The sequence below is a fragment of the Liolophura sinensis genome, chromosome 4, assembly GCF_032854445.1.
Source record: "Liolophura sinensis isolate JHLJ2023 chromosome 4, CUHK_Ljap_v2, whole genome shotgun sequence".
NCBI classification, from domain to species: Eukaryota; Metazoa; Mollusca; class Polyplacophora; order Chitonida; family Chitonidae; genus Liolophura; species Liolophura sinensis.
This window is the reverse complement of record NC_088298.1, coordinates 5,275,556-5,298,308: the sequence shown is the minus strand read 5'-3', so window position 1 is coordinate 5,298,308 and position 22,753 is coordinate 5,275,556. Positions and strand designations below refer to the sequence as shown.

The 22,753-nt window shown below is 38.1% G+C and overlaps 1 protein-coding gene across 1 annotated transcript; it reads right to left on the bottom strand.

Moving 5' to 3' along the window:
- Positions 1 to 6,151: 6,151 nt before the first annotated feature.
- LOC135464663 (frizzled-5-like) lies at positions 6,152 to 20,713 on the bottom strand. The gene is given in 3 exon segments (XM_064742156.1): positions 6,152 to 6,627; positions 6,630 to 9,036; positions 20,695 to 20,713. Coding segments are annotated over 2 exon segments (1,818 nt in total). The 5' UTR covers positions 8,122 to 9,036; positions 20,695 to 20,713; the 3' UTR covers positions 6,152 to 6,301.
- Positions 20,714 to 22,753: the final 2,040 nt, after the last annotated feature.

Genomic DNA, 22,753 nt, shown 5'->3' with positions numbered 1-22,753 from the left:
TCTTATAATCCATGAGTATGTAATTTACGGTCATACCAGTTTGCTGACAAGTTGTCATACCAAAAACAATAATGAACAACATATTACACAGCTTGGACCCGACTTATACTTTATTCAAGAAAACGTTGCTCATTATAGCCTTCGTCATCTTGAACAAATTTATTTATTCGATTTCTTTTTTTAATCGGTGTATTATTCCGTACTCAACAATATTTCACTTATATTTCGGCGGCCAGCATTATAGGGTAGAAGGAAAACGGAGCCGAAGGTAGCTGGAAGACCTTCCAATGACCTTAACGCAACTAACAATTTTTCAATGATACGTCGGTGGTGTGGTTGTCGGTGACGGAAACGCGAGTAAACTATTGTCCCTCGCTAAAAAGCTGGTGACCCGGCAGATTTAAAACCGCAACCAACTGCATGGGAGGAACTGGATTCGATCCTGCGATCGGACTGGTCAGCGGCAATGCGGGTCACTTTAGCATTTAAAGTCTGTTTGTTTCGCTGGCGTTGTGTTTAACTTCGTCGTCCGCAATATTTCAGGCATATAATGATACTATCGCCTTGAAACAAACTGCATGGTCAGAAACCTAGGCTGCCTCACTGGAACACTTATGCACGACACCAGGCGTGAAACCTAACCCAGCCAAATTATACTGACACAGGACTGGGCTCTTTAATATTGCGACCGCCAAAATATCACATGAATAATATACAATACATGATATAGTGATCCGAGCCAGGATTGAACTTGGGTATCGGTCTAAATTTATTTATTTATTTGTTTATTGATTGATTGATTGATTGATTGATTTTTTTTACTTGATTGCTGTTTAAAGCCTTAATCTAGAATTTTGTACTATAATACGATGGTAATAGGAATTATCGAATCATCGAGCAGATATATGCAGTAGTAAATACATATATAAAAATGCGCAAGCACAAAACAGACAAAAACTGTATTTTGTTATCGTACTTATTTTTTATTTATTCTCTGTGCAAATATACTAAATTTACATATCGCAATGGATTGTGGGAAATCTCGAATTACCACGACATGAATTTGTACACGTGATCTTTGATGAACCAATCAAAAAGTAGTCTCATTCTGGAACTAATAAGTAACATGTATAGTATGTACATCAATAAAACAATTTCAGTAAAACCCTCTCGCTTGAAATTTAACCGATCATTCTTTAATCGATTATAATTACATTTAATTAAAAAGTACCCTGTTTATTTCGGACCAAACACTGACAGGCCCTGTGGAAATATAAAGATATACTTGTGTGTTTACACACTCTAAAAATTGGTGACGTCTTGCACAAAGCACGTGTGTCAGTATATGGTACATTTTCTGGCTTGTGCATGAGGAATTCATGAAATCCATTTACATTAAATCTATGACAAACCCACTCACAGTTTTTCCCCCCAATTTTGTTCCTGTTGTCGTTATTCGGGAGATAAAACAACGTTTCGATGTTTGAGTGTATCTGGAGTTTTGAAAGTCTAGGAAATAAACATCACTATCATTTCTATAGACTTCTGAAACGTTTAACTGAACCTTATACATGTATATAGAACAGCATCAATTAGATTGGTAAGCTAGAATTAAATTTTCATAATTATTAGGCTGATTTGAGAAATAAATGGACGTCTCCCCAAGCTGACACAACAGGCTTTGAGCATTGTACAATGTGTTTAGCACCTTGACACTTTCGTCTGAATATTCAAAATGACTGATTCCTTATACTCTATATAAATGCCAAAAAATGACCAATAAATTTGCTATGTACCAAGTATTTCTAACACAATGTATTTCAACAACGACTTATTCCTGTATGTTTCTACACTCCAAAAGAATGGAGCTCTTTTAACATATATCAGTCAAAGTGACATGACACCCTGTTGACGGATTGAATTGTCTCTTTTTTTTTACAGTGTATCACATTTCCCTGCAGTAAAAATATCCCAGGGAACAAATATCACAAACAGTCCACGCATACATCAAATTACATCATGCTAATAACATAGTTGAGATAAATAGCACATTTCCCATAAAAAAGACAAGAAGAAAACATGTCACAGATGCAAGGATCCTGTAGAGCGTGACTTGAGAATGAAAAGGAAAACAATTTTGCCAACAACATCGGACTAGATTACCGGGATCACCAGTTGAAAGCTAACAGTCACGAAGTATCGTCAAAAAAATGTTACAATAAGTTTCATCATATGCGAGAAAAAAATGGGATATTTACCCTGTTTTCTATGTAAAAGTGCAGTTGATTAGGCGGATAAATGCTGGTGTTTTGGTCTGGCATTAACAATGACCCCTAGCACCTCAGCCTTTTATATAACTAACCAGGAATAAAATATATATACCAGACAGGATTGTAAAGCGATGCATATACAGCCATGATTATTTCACAATGTGATTTCAACTTACAGAAGCGTTTTAGCTGGACAATGCCCTCTTTTCCTTTCCGAAATCTGTTTCAACGACAACAATTCTTTGTTGGCCCAAATGAACATGTGTGTACCAGACAAAAAGACCAATAAAGAGCAAAACACGTCTGGAAATGTCGGCCTTCGAGGCATAGGATAGAGGTCAGAGGCGGCTGAAGAACAAAACCATACGTGTAAGAAATCTCGAGGGTGAGACTGAGCGCAGGAAAAGCGCGTGGTGGAGAGGGGCAAAAAGGTGAACTCATTGTTTTATTTCCAGACGACTCGTTCGCAGGAATAGTATACACAGAATTAATAAAACCAAACATAGTATTGTTTCACGTCAGCTCCACTTGGTAATAGCAGACAACATACATACTACATTCTGCTATGTACTGTAAAACAAGTATGACTTATTAGTCTCTCGTTATAACAACGCTGTTGTTTTTTTTTTTTTGCATTTTGGCTTTACAGCTCAATAGATATGAAATAAGTCGTATCATGTCTTAATATAACAGAAACACATCGGTATATTTATACAGGTTACGAGTGTTCTCAAAAAGTGAAAAATAAAATAAAGACCAAATTACGGAATCTTAAACAGTTGTATCTTTAAAAGCAGGTAAATCAGTCTGCCAAAGAAAAGCATTTAGGGTTTGTTTTGCAATAAAACCGGAAATAGTACACTGCTGAAAAATCAGAATTAGTCCCTTATAATGCCTTGAAACAATGGTGTTCCAATCAACCTAGAAAATATAGCTTTATTATTTTTAATTAAAAAATAAAATAATGACCTGCACAAGTATCTGTATATATTTGTGTCATTACGATGTAAAAGTTTGCCAGCCCAAATTTCAAATACATGAAGTGTCAAAATACTGACAGAGAACTGAAAAATTGAATTCACCAGTAATATACAAGAAGCAGAAAAGAGTTCAACAGCTTTGTAAACTATACATGACAATACGGTGAAACTAATCATGTATAGGTCTTTGTAAGTTTGTGTCCGTGTACATTTGGCAAACTGAAATGGAATTCATAAAATTTGGCGATGCAGATTCAGCAGTTCAAGTCAAAAGGTAAATTGTGTGTTGTCCAAGGATCATTATGTCACCTTCAAAATTAATACACAATAGTTATCCAGAGGCTTATTATGCTGCACGGACTGACTTCAAAACAGTAAGTTTGCATGCATAGGGATTTCATGATGGAGGTCAAAATACTATATATACATACAGAAGCAGTATTATGCCGAGTTCACGTCAACGGAAAGGTAAGTTTGTAATTATATAAGGAATTCATTAAGAGGTTTAAGTCGTCTACACGGCAACTCCTTCGACAATAATATTGAAACGTGTACATAGAAGTCATAGATATATAGTTTGCAGTCATTTTAAGACTAGTACATTTTTATACTTTTTTTTACTTCATTTGTAATCTTGAGTAGATAAATGCAGTCATTTCATCAGACCATTATTTACTTAACTCTCTGATATCTAATCTAGCGTCTATCATTCCAGGTCGTGCGCATTATCGAAAAATAGACAAAAGTGTTATGTTTTCGTTAAATCTTAATTCACTGAAACAATAAAGCTGTTTTATTTCTGAAACCCTTCTTTTTAAATTCGGGATTGTAGTGTTGGGCAAAAATATACTTTATATGATGTATTGTCTTTCCACAATTCCAAAGTTCGAAAATCCAGAGCCAGGATTTTCATCTTTACACCAATGGTACTAGGAGTTTAACAAAGTATTGGCAGGGACTGAAATGTGCTGATTCAGCACTCTTAAAACGCTTAATGAAAACAGATAATCTAATCAAGACTAAATTATTGGATGCAACAATGGATTTATTACTGATGTTATAAGAAAAATCTGGATTTGCAAAAAATATGTCCTATATAAAAAAAGAACAACGAATAGACAAAATGTAAAACGAAAAAGAAAATGTTGGCCCATGCAGATATAAATTCAAAAATGCATCTTCATGGTGTATACATTTGTACGTATGTCTTATAGCCATCATTGTCGCCTTTTTGAGAAAATGAAGGAAAGAATCTATTTTGTGAAAAACAGACTTCACACAATTTCCAAAACATTTTACACTACACGTCGGTGACACGAAAACGATTTACCCTGTTGTTATTATGGAAGATATTCGATGTTCATTTTTTTTTATTTAAACGACGACTTACGATTAAATTTTACACTATAATGCGACTATATTAAGAGACAAAGTTCACACTTCAAGACTAAAACATTCAATTTCTGTAGAAATATTATTGCTTTTCTTTTCTGGTGTATATATATTTACAGGAACATATATATAAATCCAGGCACCTGGGCAGATATTAATGAAGTATAGAAAAATACCTAGTTCAAATTGGGGTTACCACGCATGTCCGTTTACACACAATGGTGGACAGATGCAAGTTTGGGAATTGACTCGTACGTTTATTCCTGATTGACTCGTATCATTTGAATAATATACCATGAAGGATAATAGTTGTCTTAGCTGTTTCAAAAGGTCTTTGAAATATAAATACTCGGGCTAAGTGCCTACAGGTCAAAATCAAAGCTACGTTTCCAGCTTTAGACTGTCGTTTTTTTCATGATAAACGTGAGGAATTAATATCAGTTTTAGATTTTCTGGACTCTGTATACCATATGACATGTGCATTGTTTCATTCAGATTTTTGATCTATCTGTATAAACACCCACATTTTCTGCATCGTTTCTTAACAAGTGAGTCAATATTTTGTCTACCATCGCTTGGCTTAATCCTTAAATATGGTAATTCAAAGAATTAACATTTCCCTGTTGTACAAGCATTATTTAAAACTTTGGACTTCGCAGTCAGCATAAATAAAGAAGGAAAAAGACATAAATAATTATGACAACCGGAGCTTCTAAGAAAGTAAGAGTGTAAGGAATCATTATGTATGTAAGGGTTTATGCCAGGGCTATTATGTCAAATGTTGAATTATGCGTATCTTAAGAAACACCATCTCAATTAAAAAAAAATCTTTTTTTTTCAACAGATAAAAAAGCACGATCAGAAAAAGTTTATTTTCATCTAAATTCTTTAACTGGATCGAATTTAATTGAGAATATAATTTGTAAATTATAAAATATTTGCACTTGAATATCACCCACATCATATAACTACGAGTCAGTGGAACGGCGCTCCCACTTCAGAAATACTATAAGTACAATATATACAAAAATTAAATATATAGCTTCATTGATATCGTAAGAAAACAACTATAATTATTCCACACAGAATATCCTGTGTGGAATTAATAATTAATTCGTCCTAATATAAATGGTCTAATGAAAGTTTTTTTTTTTGAATTCTGTACACTGGATACAAAACACGAGTATTCCATCAGCGGTTCGATTTTCAGTGTGTATAGAGAAAGTTCAAGGAAATGCGGGTATCATTTCCATGTGTACGCCTGTTGTCATCTCCATGGGGTTTGTGTACGCTGTTTCCATGAGGTTAGCATACACTTTTTCGAAAAAATTGGCACACCCTGCTGGCATTTACTTTTTCCAGTTTATGTGTACACTTTTCCCAGGAAATTTATACACACACACACACTATATATATATATATTTTCTCCTCGGAAACACACTAATCCGTGCGGCATATCCTCTATAAATATCCATGAGGCATGAAACTGCACACTTTTATTTCCTGACAAATCATTTGCCTCGCGCTAAACTACCTTGTGTAGCAAAAGCATCATGGTCCATGTAAGCCAAGGTATTACGCAACCTGAGATAGGAGTTATTCCCCTTTAGTTTCGCTTTTGTTTTCACTACTTCACAGGGGCTTATAAGTCGTAGTCAACTAAACATGACTCAAAGGCTGCTGCTTGCTTGTCGTGTAACCTTGGTTGGTATATTTATTCCGACCAGGCTGGGTATATTCTCCCCTTTGGCAAAGTCTACGGTAGAACCGTCGCCAGGATTCCAAAGTCTTCCCAGTCCATATCCAGAAACCGGAAGTGATGCCTACTACGAGACACATGAAATATTTTAACATAAATACTGAAAAGTCTGGCACTGCGGCTTCGCGACTGCACGGACACGTAGTGCAGGAACACGTAATCGTCTTTTCCCACCGAGGCCTCATGTGCTGTTCGTAGAAATAACACGATATCACGATGGTGGCAGAACTGTGTAGAGTACAGAGAAAACTCCGATACGAATCATGAGTCGCTCTAGCTTATCAGTTTTGGTCCTTCCCTGCTGTTTTATCACATTACGTATTCGGAACAGCGACACGAAACCAGCCAGCAAGAACGACGTGCCAATGATGAGATACACGAACAGCGGTGCTAACACAAACCCGCGAAGGTTCGCGATGTTCTGGTTGCCGACGTAGCAAATGCCGGCGATCGGATCGCCATCCACCGACGACGCGGCCAAAACGCCAATGCTTTTAACGGAGGGAATCAACCAGGCTGCCAGGTGAAAATACTGTGAGTGGCGTGCGATAGCTTCTTGTCCCCACTTCAAACCGGCCGCAAGGAACCACGTGAACGAGAGAATCACCCACCATATCGACGACGCCATACCGAAGAAGTAGATGAGGAGGAAGACGACAGTGCAGACGGCTGGACCCGTGGTCTCGTATCTTATTATCCTCCCTCCCAAGACCTCCTCACACGCAATATCCTCTTTGCCCATGACTAGCCGGACGATGTAACCAATGCTGACCATGAAATAACACCCACTGAGGAAGATGATAGGACGTTCCGGATACTTGAATCGCTGCATGTCTATGAGGAATGTCAGAACGGTCATTAAGGTTGAAATGCAACAGAGTACGGACCAGAGACCGATCCAAAACACAGCGAACGTTTTCTCCTCCTCTTCTTTGAAGTACGGGCTGTCGCAGTTTAGGGCACAGTTCGATATGTTCCCCGTGGTAACCTTGTTGTAGTGGCCGCTGTTTTTGGTTAGGGGCACCAACGGCGTCCGACACCCACAGGAACAGTTGGGTAAGAAGGTATTTAGAATGTTCAGGTGTTTCTTGAGGTCGGGGAGCATCCCAGGTGTTTTGAGGCCAGGGTAGTGGCGATTCTTGGTTGGATCCTTCGGGTTCATTTTGGGGTTCATATTGGGGTTGATATGACTCGGAGTTTTAGGGTGGTATTTGGGAGACGGTGTGGATTTTTCCGTGGTATTGGCATCCATACACAGCGTACCTTTAGAGCCATACTCCGGCAGGTGCTCGCAGTTCATCCGCTCCGGCCACGCGAAGCCATACTGCATCATCAAGGGCGCGCAGCCCGCCTTGGCCCGCTCACACACCGACCGACACGCCGGTAGAGGCTTCTGGTAATTCACCATGCAGATTGGTGCGTACATGCTGCACAAGAAAAACTTGAGATCAGAGGAACATTGAATTTGTACCAGCGGCCAGAATTGGTGAACTTCTAAACCGGCTTCCTCCTGAGTCTCATGGTTAAACTGATTCGGCATATACGTCAGGTTGTAGCCGATGCCCTTGCACATAGGTATGGTGATCTCCTGACACTTGCGCTGCGAATCGGCAGAGGTATTCGCGACACACAACACCGTGATAAGTAATCCGACGGTGGAAGCTGCACGGAGAGTTTTAATCTCCATAAAGCCTGGAGGTAAAATTCTGGAAGCCCGCATATTTATTAATAAGATATATCTGTGTGTGTTATGAACCACGGTACACACGATGCAGTATTGGTTAGATATTCACCTCGGGCTGGTATGTCTCATGGTCCCTGTAGAATCATCGCATGATATATCAACTCCTATTCACACGATCACACGGTCAGGAAATCCGAAGTACCGCAGACATAAAAAAAAAACGATCAAAATCGTTTCGAATAATACAGCACAATTTCTTTTTACAATTCCACCTTGTCCCTTAATAATCCAACATATCCACAGTTCTTGTAGGGGGTGTTCGCATTAATTTCCAGTCCACAGGAGTGGTAAGCGCCTAACACATTTCCCCTTCGGTCCTTTGCGAGTATACGGTACAATAGAGATTACACCCGCGGGTAACAACACTTCCCTCAGCTCGTCAGAATACTTGTTTGCTAGAGGCCTCGGGCGTAAGCGTCTTATTTTGTAAGATTTCCCCTGGATTAAGCATGAAGCTCTTGTGTTGGCCAAACACCCTCTGTGAACACCACACGTCTCTTGCCTATAGGAATATATGTTATGGGTTGCGAGATGGCTGATGCTTATACAGCCCCTTTAGTCGGCCAGCCCTTCGCTTGTACAGACGGACAGAGACCGTGGGTACATAGATTGAATTCACCCGGGCATTCCCAACTCGTCCTGTCTTCAGAATCTACGTCTGCTTTTTACCATCAATCGTCTCTCAAGCAGAAATAATGAACTCTACCGGGGCCTTCTTTTCACTGGCCGCTGCTTGTCAGTATAGAGCTGTCAACTCATTATAGGCTTTGACAAGTGACGCAAACTGTCAATCATCACCGCACGAGCTCCGTCCGTCCGCGCGCTGTGGTTCTGACGTCACTGCTTAGCTCCGCCCTTCCGACTTCAACGATCGACCAGTCACCTCGGGTCCTGCAAGACATGAAATAAAATACTATACTATCATTTATGAAAGAGCTTTCACAGACGACGGCGACTGTACAAGGTTTGTGGCGGGTCTCGGCTTTACAACACACCCGGGCAGGTTCCCGCTAGTCGAGCATTACTAACTAAACGGCCCATTGTTGGATTCGCCCGACCGGACCGACACTATACAAATAGTAGACGGTCCTTGTGAATGGAGCGAAAAAGCATAGCATGCGATTTATCAATTTGGTACATTTTTTTTCTTTCTGTGCGGAAGATTTGCTTTATGTGTCGGTCTATTGTGTGTGCTGCAGTCTCTTCTAATATGTTCAGTCGGTGTGGGTAAAAGATGAACTGACAGCGTGGGCAACACTAATCACCGCTCTTTTATGCCGGAGGGAACTTTTGTACACCCCGTGGCTCGCGAGAGGTCTCGAGTTTTAAACACGGCAGGTTGGCTGTTAACATCAGCAGGCAACCATAGCACCCAACACGGCCTAATCGGAGTTTTATTGACCCGTTAGAAAAGTAAGCAAAGGACTAAAGACGGCGTTGACAAAATACATGGCCATTAAAAAGATTTATTTTGCAACGGAGTCAAGGCTAAGTTTGGTACAACGCCTCTATTGCGGTGAGGGCTACCTACATCACCGAGATCACAGCGAGACATTTTATCCATGAGCCTAAAAGTGTACTTATTGCGCGTGCTGCCAGGTTCGCTAACAGTGACTTTCAACTCCAAATAGAAATTTGCCACACGATTGCACTTAATAGCCTGAAAATGCCACACACAAAGAATTGAATTCTTTGGGAATTCTAGTTGCCATCGCTCTGCTTTGGCAGATGTCTTTGAATTTTAAGATATGCATTCACATTAGATGAATATTGTCAGCCGTATGGACACTTTTAAAACTAAAAGAAAATCTTAAATATCATGGTGGACACGAATGTATTAACATCTATCGGTACAAGTGCAACAATGTTGATATAATACGATATTTGCAACCCGCAGCAATCTTTCTAGCTCTTTTTCATTCAGAGTAAATTTTAGTACAGGTACAAAGAAATGAATGACAAAACGTCCTTGAATTCTTACACAGTTCTTCAAATAACGCACTATGCCTTAAGTAATCTTGGCAAATATGCCAAACTCTACCCTGTTCAAAAATGGTTCCAAATTATAGCAGTTCTACAAATATTTTCAACCCGCAGAAGAACATGCAATTGTATTCAGAGTAAAACTTAATGATAATTGTACAAAGAAATGAATTGTTGTTCACTCGATACCTTAAATCAAGTCATTGACAAATATACCAAGATGAGCGTTTTTATACAGAAAACAAACTCAGCTGTACATGTTTAAATACCTGATCCTAACACTTGTATACGTGTTAGAGATGCTCGAAAAAAGCCGCTGTCAGCACTCGTACAAAATCTCAAAATGTCCCCTTAAATTCATCAGCCTTACACTTGAATACACGCCGAACGTGCAGACACTGTATCTCCAGCATATGCAATCGTATATGTACATGTACGCTTAGTTATCCACCTTGTCATATGACATTTATTTATTCTGCAAGGTTCCAGTGCTGTTCTATTCCGGCCGCGTTCCCTCTGTTGTTTGGTAAAATAACAATCTATCGGTATTTCGGCACAGTGATGATGTACATGCTGTTACCAGTCACGCTTCACTGACTTCCTAATTGACAAGGCGAGGAAAATCAATCCATAAGGCTTCGTATTAAGGGAGTTAATCTTTGAAGCAAAGTGAAGGGAGGAGCCATGGCTTTATCAAGAAAAAAATAACAGGCGGACCAGAACGACGTTTTGTCATCAGGTCGTAATTTTGCCAGCATCACAATGATTGTCGGTACGAGCGTTCTGGGTGGGGATTTTTGCATATGTGGTAACGTTTTGTCTGTTACAGAAACCAACCCGGTAAAAAGCAGGAAACCCTTCTAACGCACACCTGTCAATCCAGGTAAATAACCCTATACAGACAAAGAGGTTGCAGGTCTCGGTTCGCCTAGTTCTCGACAGGTAGGTCGCTATTTCTTGTTACCTGAACTCACCACTCCAGCTCCCTGTGGTAATGGCCCTTAATCAGTGGTACTTATCGTACCCAACGAGATGCCTCATGCCTTTGTCCTCGCTACGCCAAATGGTCTTGTCGGACGAGGTAATGAACACTGCCAGTGGTGTTATTTAACAGGTTCCAGCACTTGTTAATACAGGCTGTGACTTAGTTCTTCATTGTCACCAAGTCCCCAATACCCCCCCCCCCCCCCAACTCGCCCCCACCATTTCCCTACCCGCAAGAGCCCAGTGATCAGTCCAACCATTGTACGGCCCACAAGTAACAATAGTCGTCATTTGAACCCGTCATCCCTTTCGAAATGGCCTCGTTGGCAACTTTCACGAACATTGTCCTTGATGGACGAAGAAGGGTTTTTCTTTTTGCCCTTTTCTTTTCTAGTCAGGATAGCTGTCGTTAGACAAGGTAGACCGTAATTTCCCTTGCCTCCTCGCCTCATGCACGCAGCCTCCAGCTCGACTGACAAGCGCCTTTCGCCATGTCGTCGTCGCAAACAAAGGAAAAGATATGAAGCCGGAGAATTTGCGACAAAAGATCTTTCTGCGAATGCGCGTCTCAAACTGATAATTACGACAACTTTAAAGAGGAAGTTAAGTTGTGGCAAAAAGGCCATGGGAAAAAAGATGCACGTTTTAATCGTGATTTAATCTCATACGACCAGACACATGCATCCATTGTCAGAGGGCAGAACAGAAATGTTTTAAGAAATCCAAAAGGAGTTTCTTGTCGTTTCATAAAGTACACGTGAAAGGCCAGGCAAAGGCTTTTAAATCAACCTATCATGGAATAAGCGAATCAATAAGCAGACCAATCTCCATAACGCGCTGTTGTATGAATACATTACACAACTTGGTAAACTAAAGATAATTTCGTGCACTTTGAAGTTAGACTTATGCCTAAGAAATCCAACAACATATAAGACATGGTCGGTTCATTCTTCATTAATTGCTTGCTTCGATGATCACTTAAGATGTGGGTGTTAAGCTACAATTTTGCAGTCATTTGACGACTGCTTACTACGTGGCGTTAAGCCACAATCATGCAATATTTTCGATGATTGCTTACGGTAGGGCGTTATACCACAATCATTCAATGACTGTTTATGATGTGGCGTTCATGCACAAAAATCATGCATCTATTCGATGATTGCTATATACAGCTTGATTGGCCGATCGGTTAAATCGGGCTATAAATCTTTCTGAAATTTTTTTGGAAACGGAATGGCTATGAAAGAAAAACAACATGTCGCATATGACTTCATTCTCACCACCCCATCCACATAAACCCTAAACACGAGGTCGAAATCGATAATGCCAAGGCTCTTTACCAATGACAACCATGCATTGACACTCATCCCTAAAGAAGGCTGAAGCGAAAAGGAAAGGCACATACACATCAACTTAGGCTTGTTACAATTACAGGAGAGAACCAGTGTGTTCATTCACGCAGGTTTAGTTCGATATAATCGATGATAGCGAGAACAGGAGACGAACACATTAACTACAGGTGACAGAGAGATACTCTACCTGGTATTATAGCTATTATAGGCCAGTTTCCTGCATGACCCACCCTTGATAATTATCACATCTGTATTTATCTATAATCGGTTGATATACATGTGAGATTTCAATAATGCATGTCATCTATGAACATGTGACTGTATACGCATGTGTATATATAGGATTTTATACCCTGGAGATGTTCTAAAGTTAAATCTAGGTGTATATAATATTAATAAGGCGTACATGTAAATAAGACACGCCCTTTGGCCCCACTGGGCAAATTGCAGATTCATCTATTTCGTCGGACTGTGGTATGAGAAAAAAAAATCACACCAAATTTAGAAAAAAAATTCATCCAATAATGTAACAACAGTTATTTTATACCTTTTCAAAGCAATGCTATAAGAAAGACACACCCCATTCGATCTCAATATGTATACGCCTTTATGTATAAATACGAGTACATGGGTGTTTTGCCTTCGTGGAAAGACACTGATATTACGATTCTGTAAGCTTCACAAACTGCTCAAGATAAATATTGCATCATAGCTTGATATAAAAATACAATACATGAGAAGCTAGATATGCATTTGTCCTATATAGTCGTCGGCAAATAGGCATATAAGTGATTGGTGTGGAATTGCCCAATGAATGAATGATTAAGGCCAAACGCCACCATGTAATCGGCAATATTACATGATATTCATGCTGGCTAAAATATAGAAGCTAAGACAATAGTTATATATTATTATTATTATTCCGGACATATCGAACCGAGGATTTTCGTATCCCCGGATGTCATTTGAAATATCCTGATGTACCAACGCTGCCAAATGTTTAGTCTACTTGTAGTCTGCTCAAGTTTCACCCATCATGAAGGAGTGCATGGCTTCAGGCTTTTGTGTCAATGGAAGTTCATCAATCTCAATCAGGACTATATCCCAAATGTTGGTGTTGACATGAAGCGCGTGGCTTGTACATTTATATATATATATATATATATATATATATATATATATATATATATATATATATATATATATATATATATACGTCGTTTGTTTACATGACACAGATTCTCACCGAAACCTCCATTCTCTCTGTCTACACGTCCCCCTCACCCCCCCCGTCAGCAAGTGAACGTGTTTAACAGAGGCCGGTCTACTTAACTAAACAAACGTTTGATACTTAACTTGTATTTATTAACTTCCACAATACAAACATTTAATAGTACCCACATACATTTAGCCACTTACAGCCACAATGACAGCTTTACCTGGCCACAATATGTGTGTAAACGCTGTTAACATTGTATAGACATGACAATGCAAGGATTCCTTGCATAAAGTCGCAGACGCGTTGTCTCCAAAGGTGTTTTTACTGAATATTGTATGAATAATAAAATGTACTTATATATATATATATATATATATATATATATATATATATATATATATATATATATATATATATATATATACACAAATGTTCAGATGTATACAAAACGCGCGAAGGATTGTGCTCTTGTTTGTTTGACTGTTTGTTTGTACAATTAACCACATGCATTAATTGCAAACTTCGTGTTTGCATAAGTACTGTATTTTATAGGTGCCCTAGCCATAATTGTTTATAGAGGCACATCACGAGGTCTACACTGCTGACAAGAATTTGCCGTCCATTACTGGTTCCTTGACGCTAAGATCGCTGGTTCGAAACCCGGACTCAGTTCGCAGTATACTATATAATCTATGCTTTATCCGGAAAGTGAAAATCCAAAATAACAGATATTTTAAAACAAATATTATTTTATATTCTGTTTTTACCCATGTTATACGCAAAATGTTGAAGGACCATACCTCCATATTATCGTATCTGTGAATGACCCTACACATGATAAAAGTGACATCACATTTAACCCACTGGATTATCATAAGCGGTGTAATGGAAATGCATTACCCACTGGACTATCATGAGCGGTATAATGAAAATGCCTCACCCGGAGGTACGTCAGTCATTCACCAATGTAGTCTCTCGTTCGAGTTCATGTTTCGCTGAATCGACTGCGGCTTTAAGGCACGACGTTTGACCAAGAGCGCGGAGGTTTCCTTCCAAGCACAAACCTAATTGCCGTCAGGTATATACTTTAAATCACAAATTAATAATACTGGATTATACTCTCGCCACAATACAAAAAACAATGAATTTGCGTAGATCCAAACACAGCTTATTAATACGTATATCCTACATACTAAAGACTTTTTTCAAATCATTTATTTTCATTTATGTAGATATATAGAGTTTGAAATATCATAATTAATTCAAGCGTGGAATAAGTCGACTTATTTGCATAATCTGTACACGGCATTCAGTGTAAACGAAGGACGTACTGATTTAGACATATTATCCCATTTCAAAATATATCCGAGATCCTTCGTATACAATATTCTTCAGTTTCCAAACAGCGGAGAATGCCCCTAAACTCACTGTATAGAGCATTAATATAAACTGGAAATTAAGTGAAACCTCCTCGGTTGTTCATTTCTGTGCTAATCTTTTTATCAACATGTATAATTCGGATTATTATCTGCTCATTAATTCACCTGAAATTAATTTACAAACTATCAGTATTCATGCCAGTCACCGAGTATAAATTTGTACATATTTTACATTTTTAACTATACATCAACTCGCTGTTGGCAACCTGTAGATGCATGTCGCGCTGATATATTATATATGCCCTAAACCTGGCCCATCTGAACGTGACTTCTCGTCATCGATAAACTTACAATATCTAAAACCTATTTCAGAATTTACTCAAAAATTTGTTCGCTTGATTATACATTTTAAGCAATACTAAATGCTATAACTGCAGCATGATTAATTGACGGAATATGTTTGCATAATATATGTTGTAACGTTTACAAAATTTACTACATTTTATGCTATAAATGCTATACCTACAGCACATTTTATTCAACTGACGGTTTACCGAATGTTTGCACGATATAGTTTTTTTTATAACTTTTACACAGTTTGCTACATGTTTATCTAACAAGATGTCTGTAATTGTTAGATTTTATACAACATGCACAACGGGGACATCGTCGTCCATAAAATATACCGTTTCCATAAAACATTCATTAACTGAAACAATCTTTGTTACATTTTATACAGTTACAAAATGCATGTTACAAGCGGTCTTCCGCTACATGCATCGTTCCACAAAATATACTGTAACTAAAACAGTTTTTGTTTCATTTTGTACAATTACAACATGCATGTTTCGTAGATGTGGTATTCCAAAAAATACAGCTTGTACAAAATGTTTACTGTACAGTCTTTGTTGAAATTTGATATAAACAAGGTAACAAATGTATGTAATGCTTCGATTGTTGACAACAAATATGCTTTAACTGTTACACTTTTGTGTTACATTTTATACAATCAATACTGGGCCCAATAAATATACCGTATTGTATATATTCACTTGATAGAAACTAAATCATCAAAAAGCATACAGATCATTCCGATGTCGCTATTTATTTCTTTATGAATATTTATAATTACTGCACTTATATAATTATATGCAAACACATCAAAAATTATTACCAACCAAAAATATTGCTTTCTAAAGGCGTCAAATCTATGACAAATCACAAACAGCGCTTCAGTTTTTTTTCGTTATTGTTTGTTTTTTAGACAAAAGGATTGGCTTTTTATTACAGTTCAATGTACAACAACAGGATATATTTAATATTTTTTATACTCTGGTGTGTAACATTTCTTCCCAGTACTCAGCAATATTTACCCTGTATTTTTAGCAATATGTTCTCCAATTACTTGGTACAATTTTATCCGTGTTATTTGCCGTAATATTTAAACTCAGCATTTGGCAATATACTGAGCTGTTTTAGCAACATTTAGGCCTAATCCCAGTATTTACATAGCAACACGTAATCCCAGAATTCAGTAAATAGTTTACCCTTCAGGTATGTACATAGTGGCCAAATCTCACATGAATAGGCTATATGTGTGTACTCGTACTGCGCCCTGTCCTAAACTTATGGGTTATCTTCTTAAAAACACACAGGGAAAAAAACCACGTTCGTGAAAAAGTAAATCAAGCCATCGTGATGTGACAAGCCGTAAATGAAATCCTCGGCTTGGCGCATTCCGTGGAGACTGGGTTAATGGCCGACAAGGAAGCACGGACTTTACGTGAGCGGGACACTTCCCTGCCTACACGACCACTTCCTCAACACACAGAGCTTGTTTATATTTAGGTAATGCCGGTTATATTTGAACTTTCCCCCCGTGGTCTATGGAAAAAAATGGTTATACACGTGGTAAATATGAGTCGAGTATGGAACGCGGTGCGGGGGGAGGGGGGGGGGGGGGTGTAAATTTGTCCAAAACTTCAATCTGCACTAAAAATTTAGCGATGCGGAAAAAAGGTGTAACCAGTGTAACCTAATGTAAATACACAAAAACAACAGAATATCAGTTTTCAAGAAGTCATTTATATTTTCTTGCATAAAATGTGACACGTTGTGTGAGTTTATTTCATAAAACGAATATATAAAGAATCCTGCACTATAGAAGTATTTTTCTGATTTTGTCACTGTGCAGAAATATGCAATCTGGATGTATATTAATTCAGCACACTGTAATGATAACTTTAAGAAGAAAAACAATTTAATATTATCACCGGTTTATTTATTATGTTTTCATCCCCTTTATACCTATGTGGTGACTTTCAGAAACGTGTAATGAGTCAAAGTATATATATACAGGATCCTCGTCTTTCTCTGCACATATATGTGTAAAGGAATAGGTAAGAAAATATGTCAACATTAACGACTCCATACACATCTACATACAACTTCGATACGACATTATACACACATACATATACCGCGCATAACAAAAAAAAATTCGCCTATGATGTATATATAGATGTATATATCATATCATCGCAGGCGGACTGCTCCATCATACACATACTCGTGTAATAAACTGTAACTCTATACCTACAGTTTACTATGAACGAACAGCTCGCCAGAATATTATAATGTCGTATCGAAATATTATACATTTGTTAAAAAAAAAAAAACTCGCACAACATTTTTTTGGAAAAGTTCATTTTTAAGTTATATATATATATATCCATCTCAACTTTACAACCTCATCAAAACTGCCATCTTAACGCTCGATTGCATTTTTTTTTTCATCTTTTTCTTTTTTTTCTGCCTCCCTCTTTAGTCGGTTTTGAATGTAACACGTGTTAGTGTTTACACAGTGTTGAAATGGACGATGAACTTGTTTCTGGGGGACGTGTTGAACACTCCCAGTCGGTGGGAACAGCTTTATACCGACAACTCCATGTGATGGCCAAAGGTTGACAGACTGTAAACAAACGCCGACACCGAATTCCTACGCTTAATCAATTTAGCATTGCGTTTTTGACACCGCGGAATAAACATTTTATATGACGAAAATGTGGCCCGACTTTCCGAAAAAAAAAACATTCTATTTTAGCAAATTAGTATGCAATTATTTGTGAATTAAATCCGATCTGTTCAGTTTGCCTTCCAGCAATTGTCACAGGAGCCGAAATGATTGGGCAAACTACACTGCTTCTGTAAGACTGGCTGAGTGGAACTGTCAGAGAAAGAGAACTCGGCACACGTTCAAAATGCTCTATCACGATGAGAGGATGAGAACAACATTTTATATCTGTTACCGATCTACAATATATGATAAACTCTCACATAATGTTACATTTAAAACTTGAATATTAAATTTAATATTTGTAATATGAAACGCATTATGGGACACAGTGTCCAAAAAGTGTTACAAACGTTAAATACTAATGAAAACGTGCAGTAATTCATTGCTGTACAAATCTACTCGCTGCAGATAAAATTACATGGATTTGAAAGCTTGTTGGTTTACATATCATCAGGTTTTAACAAACAAACTTTGCGTCGTTTAAATTACACAAGTCCTAAACAAAATATTGCCTAGATATAGAGTAATGAGCTTAGATGTGAACTTGTATCCGTATATTTGTATATATATATATATATACATATATATACGCAAAGTTAAATATGAACCCCAGTAGAACTGTTTATTTAAATTAAATACACACACACACACACACACACACACATATATATATATATATATATATATATGTATATATATATATATATATATATATATATATATATATATATATATATATATATATATATATATATATATATATATATATATATATATATACACGCGCACATACATAAAGGCTTATTCAGGTCCAAGCTGGTGCAACGAAACTATTTAGGAAAGTGAGGGGGAGTGTAAAAAAAATACAATTCAGCGACAACACATTCACGTTTCCAATTATCTTTAGTAGAGTTTTAAGTTGGTCAGGAAATAAGCTCTTTCGTCTAGTAGTTGTACTGTACTTCGTCCAAAGTGTCACTACTTGACTGTCGGTCCCAGCGCCGAGTGTATATGACAAGCCAGCCGGAGTTGACGTCGACAAGTTTGTGCGGTATTTGCACAAACCAAGAGGAAAGACGAGAGTCCCATTATATCTCTGGTCAGAAGGATTTTCCTTATCTTATATAAAGATTACCGGCTTGACGCGGACAGTGTTGGTATAAAATGTTTGTTTTTGCTTTTTGTTCATACTGGCATTGCATAACGCGCAGTGCGAAAAGTACACACAGTGGCATATACTGCCTGTCAAGGACAGGCTAGGTACGGCGCTGTGTGCGTGACACTCCGCCCCGCGTCGTGCCGTCTGTCAGGCGGAACTCAGCCCAGCCACTTGCCGTGGACACACTTCGCCGTGCTATAGCCACGGTCTTTGTAAACAGGCAAACATTTGTTTATCGTCGCTATTTAACACTTGTGCCCTCCTCCCCCATTCCAATCTCCAAGTAGCTCGCTAATGTGCTAACCCTAGAGAAATCGGACGCCAGCATTAAACGCTAAAACTAAATTAACAACGAAGTCCCTTCCTTTTTCTCCCATGCTTGCGTCTTAAACATTTTTAGAAGCCTTGTAACTGGTTTAAAAGTATATATCCCTGACCAGTGTTAAGAAAATGATCAACCTATAGACCGCTTAAACAAACTGATCTATATTCCATAGAGAGAAAGATTTGCTCCTTTTTTGTCGCCTAAAATTTAAAACCCTGTAATTCGGTGAACGTTTGAACATTATTTCAAGTGTCTCCCATGCACCAAAAGGTTAAAAAAAAAATTTTGCAAAGAAACAGAAACGACACGTCCGTGTTTAGCTTCCTTACTATGCATTTGTCGGTTAATGCGTAACTCTATAGACATGTCTGTCATTAATAAGAAAACTGTGCCACAACAAATTATAAAGCAGGCAACTCATTTTTTGCTGATTGATGCATGCGACTTCTTAAACGTTTGAAGGATTTGGTTCTTATAAGTACACAAGTTTACACAACTTCGAGTCAACTAAACACAAAAGTTCAGCGAAATGATCACTAGTATACGAGTGATATAAATACTAATAGGCCTACATTCATCTAAATAAACCAGTTATTTTCCTTGCAGGTAAATTAGTTTATATGGATGGTTTGATCAGCTTTTGATGACACTTTGTTTAATTCGAAACAGTCCATACTTTTATTTATTTATTTAATTGACGAAGGTTTAATTCCATGTTATTCAAGAGTCGTATATTGCCTGTGATGTGTATAGTTGTACTGGAAGTTGATTTGTCCTACTGGAAGTTGATTTGTCCTACTGGAACCATAACGCGTCAAAGCATTACATTAAAATCCATGGACAACGTGGAACTTTTTTAAGTCATGTTACAGTTTGGGTGTGTAAAAAATAAACGCCCGGATAAAGGTGTAAAAGTCTACATATAGATCCATATTCTAATGATGCTTAACTTAACAGCAGAGCTGATACGCCTATCACGGATTTCCCTTTTAACCTGTAGCATTATTTAGGCCTGAAAGGTCTGGGAGATAAACAAAATGCGACTCAAAAGTAAACGAAAGCTAAAACATACCTTGTTAGGCCTTGTTCAATGGGTAAGGTAATCCAACTTAATAAATCTCCTAAGATTTCACGCAGATTTTTCTCCCGAATTTTATCCCAGTCGTGCAACATCCGTCGTTAGCTTATCGCTGCTTACTACTGAGCCAAGCTTCAACCTCTCGTCTGCTGATAAGCAAACAGCGCCACCTAGCGACCGAGAAATGTATCACAGTGGATTCGGAGCACGTTCCTTCTTGCGCTGATCGGCGACTGACAGTCGACCGGGCTCTTGTAAGTCGGAATGAAACGCTGCAGAGATTTGATCGAGAATGAGCTATAGAGACACGAAGGGGATTATGACGAATTTAAAAACAAAGCTCGTCTCTTTATGTCCCCTATACTCGGTCATGTAGGCAACTTTCCAGGGGGTGTTGTAACGCGGGGGGTGCAGGGACGATTCTAAAGGAGATTACCAATCCTTGACCAGTGGTCAATCATCAATGATCGTCCAATCAGCTTGCGTGTCGAGTAACCAGTAAGACCAGGGTAGCTGGACACCCGATGTTCAATCACCCGCAAACTCTGACACATGTCAACAAGCCGAGGCCGAAAATCAAATATTTGACACTATCTTTATTTCAGCAAGGCTAACACGTGTTGCATAATGGCGGATATACAAGTTTGTTTGACCCTTTCGGTAATGGCCGTCATCAGACGTAATCCACTGCTAATTTACTCCCGATTTTCACACGAATTCACTTCAGCTTAAGGTAATTCCTTGTTGTACCAAAGATCCTTCAGAGTTAGAGCGGAATAGCCCTGTCTATCCCAAAATCCAACGGATATGTATTATCGTGTATGCATATACGCCTGTTGGCACAGGACTGCAATTGTCTGTCACTTATATATTCACTGCACCTTTTCCTCGAATGTTCATCGAACCTTGTAAGTTAATTAAGTTGGCAGATTTTGTCCAGTGCATAAAATAATTGATAAAATAAAATATATCATAATGCACTAGTCGGTCTACATTACTGACTTAAGTCATAAATTACAAATGCTTAAAAAACCAAACTCAGAACTACAAATGACTCAAACTGTGGTTGGTAAATTATTGTCCCGCATTTAAGAATCAGTTTGTAAATTTTAAACTCCCTAGAGCAAAACATTTTAATTTTAGCTGTGTTTGAAAGTTTGACATAAGTCTTATTAAGACTTTTGATAAATATACCTCATGTACGTGTATAGTGTTTGCAGTATTCAGTTTTGGAAATACATATTTTTGATAGACATACAGGTTTATATCCAACATCTATATAAATATGTCCAGCGTTTATCCCTGTCGGCACTGTAAACGGTCTGATAATTGTGTTCTCTCACTGATCAAAAACCAACAGTAATGAAATCAAACAAGCTGATTATCCAGTCATTCTAATAACACAGCTAGTGGTTTTCATAAATATATAGTTTAAATACAAATCTAAATACACTAGTTATGGTGAAAAGTGAGTGATAAATGCATCAGCACGTGTATTCATTTATTTGACTGGTGTTTTACGCCGTACTCAAAAGTATTTCTCGGCGGCCAGCATTATGCTGGGTGGATCAACATGGTTAAAGTGCGCAAGATGTCGTAAAATTCAAGATATGATTTTGTAGACATTGCTATATGAGACATTCACAGTACACAGACCAAACCAGAGCAGCGACGACAGTGTGATATCTGACAAATGATCACACGTAACCGGTGAAATACGGCCTGTAGTCAATTTACCGCAGTTAGGGTTTTATTCTGACTGTTCATGTAAATGCATAAATAATAGCACATTACATGACGCCTAGCACCATGGCTTAAGCAGGACTAGATATACAAAAACACAGTGATGTTAATTGCAATTTAGTGGACGTCACTGGTCTACAGATACTCACAATGCAAAGACGTCATCACCTTTAATAAACAATACCATGAGAAAAATGCAATGTTTATGCCAGGTAAGAGTTTTCACCTGACCATTCCATTCTCCAAAGTCTAAAATACGAAGGATTTGATAATTACTACATTAAAACTGTCACGAATTGCAAATGCAGCA